Genomic DNA, 7,075 nt, shown 5'->3' with positions numbered 1-7,075 from the left:
ATGCAAGGTTTGTGCCAGGGATGTGCACTTACAGAATCACTTAGGCTTTTTCCACCAGAACCCAGGATTAAATATACAATAATGTATATATTTTATGGATGGTCATCCTGCAAGGTGACCAAATTCTGCTCTTAAAATGTCCTTTTCATAAAATGCACTAAAAGCTAAACCACAGGCATGGGGTTGTTGATGATCCCAACTACAACACAGTTTTTTTCCTTATAAAGGCACATCAGTGTATTTCAGGGTTTTCAGATCAGCCTAATTTAGAGTCAATCCAAGTGGATCCACATGAAAAAGGACTTGGGTTGCATTAAACACACCTGATGACAATTAAAGGAGAAAAAAAACATTTATTAAACCTTCCTATAAATGGATTTATTGTTAAAATATACAGTAATTATACACATAAGTTAGTATTACAAGAATTTATAAGGCAAATTGCCTCTTCATAAAATTGACCACTGTGCATGTCGATGTTATAAAGACTTAGACTGTAAGCTCAGCTGGTGCAGGGACTTATGTGAACGATGTATAATCTCTGTGTGAAATATGTGGGCACTATATCAATAAAGAATAATTATAGCCACCAGTTAAATTGTCATGAGATGTCATGACGATACTCTTAATTTACTCAGGAAATATATTTTTTAATTCATCATTAGTTTATATAATGCACCTGGCCCTGGGACAACATTTTTATAATCATACATCTATAGATAAAAATATCTTTGGGAAAGAAACACAATTATACACTTGAATATACTATTTGTATAGCTTTTATCAGCTGAAACATGTAGTTACAGTTATTTACAAAAAAAATAAGTTTTTAAAATTGCCACATGGTACCATTATAATAACGACTTATATTACAATGGATAGTTAGCCTTTTGTTAGTTCTTAAATAGTACACCTGAAATTGGGACCTTGTACAACGGTGGTTATAAAAAAATCTATCAGATAAGATATAAACAGTTGGTAACACCCAATGAAAATTAAAAATCTTAGAAAAAGATTTAAAAATAAGGACCACGATTTCTGGTGTACTAAATTAAATAGAAAAGTGTTTGAAAGGTGAACTTCCCGCAGGGTTTCATAAACAGTCCTTTATAAAAGGTTTCTAGCACAGTATTGAAAAGCAAGCAGTAACAACTGCATATTCATTAGTTCATAGAACAAAATATCGCTAGGTGGCAGACTCTTTACAAGTACAATTACCAACATCAATATACTGCAGTCCTGCATTAAAAATGTGTGTGGTACTGCTAGAATACATCCATTTCTATGGAAACATTCTTATTTTTGCTTTTATATCTATGTATTCAGTGTAGAATTTACGAATACAAGTGGATTTCACAAACACAGTAATAAGAGTTCTTCCAGTAAACATTTGAAACATGGTGTTTGAGCATTCATGTTCCTGTAGGTCTAGGTCTCCCGCCTTCAGATAGATCAATCCCAAAACAGCCTGGGTTAGACTTTATGCTTTTTTGTGGCGTTCTCTTGCTCATCATCTGGAGGGAGAAAAAAAAACATTTGTTTGTGTGTTGCAACAAAAAGGTTAAAGAGTTTACTGATGTATTTTCCTAATACAGTTATGAAATCACTAAAAAAAAAACACAAGCATTGGTGATTGCCAGTCAATTCTTGGATGAACACATGGCAGCACCGAACTTTAGCTATCAAAGGATACCAACGAACCCTATTGTTAGCAATAAATGCACAAGGCAGACCACTTTGATATGTTTGAATTCGTTGTTATGCACTGAAGTCACCAGGGTTCGATAAAGGAAAAACCAAAGCCTGCATAGCAGTAGCAGCCAGCATCATGCCAGGATAAATGCCATGAATCGATGGGTCACTGCTTAGATCTGCATCTACAGTGGTGTGAAAAACGATTTGCCCCTCCCTGATTTCTTATTCTTTTGCATGTTTGTCACACTTAAATGTTTCTGCTCATCAAACCGTTAACTATTAGTCAAAGATAACATAATTGAACACAAAATGCAGTTTTTAAATGAAGGTTTACGTTATTAAGGGAGAAAAAAAAACTCTGTGTGAAAAAGTGATTGCCCCCCTTGTTAAAAAATAACTTAACTGTGGTTTATCAATTTCTGTACTCACCCCCAGGCCTGATTACTGCCACACCTGTTTCAATCAAGAAATCACTTAAATAGGAGCTACCTGACACAGAGAAGTAGACCAAAAGCACCTCAAAAGCTAGACATCATGCCAAGATCCAAAGAAATTCAGGAACAAATGAGAACAAAAGTAATTGAGATCTATCCGTCTGGTAAAGGTTATAAAGCCATTTCTAAAGCTTTGGGACTCCAGCAAACCACAGTGAGAGCCATTATCCACAAATGGCAAAAACATGGAACAGTGGCGAACCTTCCCAGGAGTGGCCGGCCGACCAAAATTACCCCAAGAGCGCAGAGACAACTCATCCGAGAGGCCACAAAAGACCCCAGGACAACATCTAAAGAACTGCAGGCCTCACTTGCCTCAATTAAGGTCAGTGTTCACGACTCCACCATAAGAAAGAGACTGGGCAAAAACGGCCTGCATGGCAGATTTCCAAGGCGCAAACCACTTTTAAGCAAAAAGAACATTAAGGCTCGTCTCAATTTTGCTAAAAAACATCTCAATGATTGCCAAGACTTTTGGGAAAATACCTTGTGGACCGACGAGACAAAAGTTGAACTTTTTGGAAGGTGCGCCTCCCGTTACATCTGGCGTAAAAGTAACACAGCATTTCAGAAAAAGAACAAAAAAAAATATGGTGGTGGTAGTGTGATGGTCTGGGGTTGTTTTGCAGCTTCAGGACCTGGAAGACTTGCTGTGATAGATGGAACCATGAATTCTACGGTCTACCAAAAAATCCTGAAGGAGAATGTCCGGCCATCTGTTCGTCAACTCAAGCTGAAGCGATCTTGGGTGCTGCAGCAGGACAATGACCCAAAACACACCAGCAAATCCACCTCTGAATGGCTGAAGAAAAACAAAATGAAGACTTTGGAGTGGCCTAGTCAAAGTCCTGACCTGAATCCTATTGAGATGTTGTGGCATGACCTTAAAAAGGCGGTTCATGCTAGAAAACCCTCAAATAAAGCTGAATTACAACAATTCTGCAAAGATGAGTGGGCCAAAATTCCTCCAGAGCGCTGTAAAAGACTCGTTGCAAGTTATCGCAAACGCTTGATTGCAGTTATTGCTGCTAAGGGTGGCCCAACCAGTTATTAGGTTCAGGGGGCAATTACTTTTTCACATAGGTTTGGATTTCTTTTCTCCCTAAATAATAAAAACCCTCATTTAAAAACTGCATTTTGTGTTTACCGTATATACTCGTGTATAAACCGACCAGAGTATAAGCCGAGGTACCTAATTTACCTAAGAAAACTGGAAAAATTTATTGACTTGTGTATAAGCCTAGGGGTGAGAAATTATTTTAGGATATGGCCAATTTAAAGCTTTAACGGTGCTGCTTACTCACTGATCTGAAGCATGCACTGACTCCTCCATGCTGCTGCACATACTTCAAGCCATAGGACCCGATACATTAAACAATGATCTGGCACTAACTTTTCTCCACAGATTGACCCACGCTTTGCCTCTCTTCTTTCTGACAGGCACCATAAAGTATTTAAAAAGTACCGTATAACTCCAGAGCTGCAGCCCTTCCCGCAACTGAAATCAGGCTACAGGGAAGCGCAGGATACGAACGGAATGTGAGGCCGCGCCCCCTTGGCCGTCAACTGCCGCCTCCTTTCCCCCTATTACGAGACTGCAGCGTCCCAGGGCACGTCACAAAGGGAGAAGACGCGCGCCTCCGCTCCCTGTACAGGTGCGTACTCGTATCACAGAGTGAGCGCGCACCTCATCCACGTCTCAAGCGCTCCTCTTCTAAACTCTTGTGCGCTCCTACGCGCAATACGGTAATGCGCACACATTTTCCCACATCTCCTGTGCAAAAAGGGGACGAGAGCTGAGAGGGGAGGGGCTGAGGGCTAAGGAAGCCACGAGCGGGGAGAAGTATGGGCAGCACGGAGTAGTCACTGCACACTTCAATCAGTGAGTAAGCAGCAACCTTTTTTAGCTGACCCGCGTATAAGCCGAGGTAGAGTTTTTCAGCACATTTTGGGTGTTGAAAAACTCTGCTTATACGCGAGTATATACGGTACTTGTGTTATCTTTGACTAATAGTTAAATGTGTTTGATGATCAGAAACATTTTGTGTGACAAACATGCAAAAGAATAAGAAATCAGGAAGGGGGCAAATAGTTTTTCACACCACTGTACATCTCCTGGAGTCTGCAGTCAATTGAACAGTCTGAACGCTACTACCAGGTAGTGCTACCTTCCTGTTGCCAACTACTGAAGACCATGTGCCAGTTGCTTTGAAAGTCAAGAGATTAAAAACAACCCCAAAGATTTTACCCGAAGGTGGAGAATCTTCTTGAGCTTCTTCCTCTGGTAGACACTTAGCTTGGTTTGCATGTGGTGCATCATCACCGTTGTCTTGGTACACGTTCGACCATTTGATAGCCATGTCCAGTTCAGGGGGTGGAGCTTTCTTCTCGGCTACTTGGTAGGACTCCGGTGGTGGGACAGCATTTGTCTTCCATACTTTAAACTCTTTAGGAGGCTGTGATAAAAAGAAACACAGAATGATTTGTAGAAAATATATGGATGGACATAGTTCAGAACGTCACTAAGGTTTACAAATGTGCACACATTATAAGTACAAATTAGTGAATTTACCATGGTAAAAATCTTCTACTAGTGCTACACAGGTTGGATTTTCATCTTGAATATAAACACAGGCTAAGAATGGCACTGCTCCAATGGATAACATAGTATGGTACTAGAAAGTATGTCATCAATCTTGTGCTTGCAGAAAAGTTGAATCAGTTAAAAATTAAACTAGCTTGCCCTATTCAAAAGTGCCGAAAACGGACAGGGACCTTAATCCTTATCTGTACAGTGAAGAGCTACAAGTAAAATGGCAGTCAGCCTATTCTTTCAATGGTTAAGTGCTGTTATCGTGTTGCGTGCGTCTGAACTACAAGTCCCCGCCCCAAAGTTGTAGTTTCAGGTAAGCAGAAGAACAAAAATGGTGAAGACTGCAGCGATGTCAAATTACCTCTTCCGGGGCCCGCTTCACCCGACTCTCCCAGTCTATCTGCTTGTTGAGTGGGTTGTAGAGGAAGGCGGGGCGAGAAACACTCCGGAACAGTTCGTCCGGCCCCGGCAGCTTTTTAGTTTCTGTGGGAAAAGGTCGCTTTGTTGCGCGGTTCTTAGTTTTCTCTGCTTCTTTCTCTTCGTCGCTGCTGTCCGAATCCGAGCTGCTACTTCCATAAGCAGCAAAGAAGCTTAAGGGATCCTTCTCTTCAGCAGCCATGTTTGACGTAAAGCAACTACTTGTGATGTGCGCCGGATAATGCTCCCTCTGAAACGCACGCACTAACTGTGTGGTGCCGGCTCTTTCACTTCCGGTTTGGAGTCCCGCTGTTTTGTATTTTTTTTTTTTTTTTTTTACTTTGTATTCAAGTTTTTTTTTTTTATCATTTTAAGTCAACTCACGAGAAAAAATAGCCAGTTACACGTGTCGCATTGAATTTACGTTTCATCACATGGCATGGGCACAGAAAAGCACAGCAGAGGGCACACAAGTTGCAGCCTGTTTTGCAGGCTGAGAGAAGCTGATGTGCTCAATGCCCCTGCCTGCTCCAACACACAGCGGAGTTCAATCTGAGGTCAAAAGGGCAAATATGGGAAAGGAGGCATCTCCTGGCTACAGGGCGAACTAGGGTTGCCACCTTTTCTGGAAAAAATACCGGCCTTCCTATATACTTATCTTTTTTCCCTATTACAGGTATAGGGTCCCTTATCCGGAAACCCAATATCCAGAAAACTCCGAATTACGGAATGGCTGTCTCCCATAGACTCCATTTTATCCAAATAATCCAAATTTTTATAAATGGTTTGCTTTTTCGCTTTAATAATAAAACAGTATCTTGTACTTTATCCCAACTAAGATATAATTAATCCTTATTGGAAGCAAAATCAGCCTATTGGGTTTATTTAATGTTTACATTAATTTCTAGTAGACTTAAGGCATGAAGACCCAAATTACGGAAAGATCTGTTATCCGGAAAACCCCAGGTCCCGAGCATTCTGGATAACAGGTCCCATACCTGTAATAACATAATTTTTACTAGCCAGGCCGTTAAAATACCTGCCAGGTGGCAACCCTAGTCGGAACTAGGGGTAGGCACGTGCTAGGGCGCAAAGTTGGGGGTGCCAGGCACATACCTTCTCTGCTTCATACCCCTAATCCAGTCCCCTCTCACTGGCGTGAGTCCTTTTTGCACATGTATGCACCTATTGGGCGATGCGACCGGCACCTTTTCTGGAAAAAAAATACCGGCCTTCCTATATATTTAATTTTTTTCCCTATTAATAACATTGGGATCAGCCAGGCCGGTCCGTTCAGGTGGCAACCCTAGTGACTGGCCAGGTTGCCTAGGTAGGGTTGCCACCTGGCCGGTAAAAATGATGGCTGATCCCAATGTTATTAATAGGGAAAAAAAGATAAATATATAGGAAGGCCATTTTTTTTTCCCAGAAAATGTGGCAACCCTATTCCTAGGGCACCTGGCCCAGCTCTTTCTACAAGAAGTTTTACAAGAACAAAATCTAAATAAATTTAATAGTGTTCATAAGAAATTTTATTCTGTCATTATACTCTAAAGCATTTCACATATTCATGTGACAAAGCGTGCCATCAGCATTCCCAATTTAAAAGATACATTTGATCCACCCAATACACAATCCCAGCTTGCCCAAACATGCACTTGTGATAGGGCAGACCGAGATCCCCTTTGAACATAGTGTTTTCCTTCACACATGGAAAACTAATACTGGCAGAGGAATTAGGAGTTTGGCAATATTTATCACTATAGACTGGCTCAGTGCTTGCCCATAAACCAAATGAAATTCTCTTATCCAAAGCAATCCAGAAACCGTGCAGCTTTACATTGCTGCTTCAATTGCTGTAATTGACTCCAGTCTC

The 7,075-nt window shown here is 41.0% G+C and overlaps 1 protein-coding gene across 1 annotated transcript; it reads right to left on the bottom strand.

Moving 5' to 3' along the window:
• Window positions 1–333: 333 nt before the first annotated feature.
• Window positions 334–5,470, bottom strand: c1orf52.L (chromosome 1 open reading frame 52 L homeolog). The gene is given in 3 exon segments (NM_001096436.1): window positions 334–1,514; window positions 4,438–4,645; window positions 5,144–5,470. Coding segments are annotated over 3 exon segments (507 nt in total). The 5' UTR covers window positions 5,402–5,470; the 3' UTR covers window positions 334–1,473.
• Between the last annotated feature and the right edge of the window lie 1,605 nt (window positions 5,471–7,075).

This window comes from Xenopus laevis, chromosome 4L (assembly GCF_017654675.1).
Source record: "Xenopus laevis strain J_2021 chromosome 4L, Xenopus_laevis_v10.1, whole genome shotgun sequence".
In the NCBI taxonomy this organism is placed as follows: Eukaryota; Metazoa; Chordata; class Amphibia; order Anura; family Pipidae; genus Xenopus; species Xenopus laevis.
The sequence above is the reverse complement of the archived record's forward strand: the minus strand, read 5'-3'. Positions and strand labels throughout refer to the sequence as shown.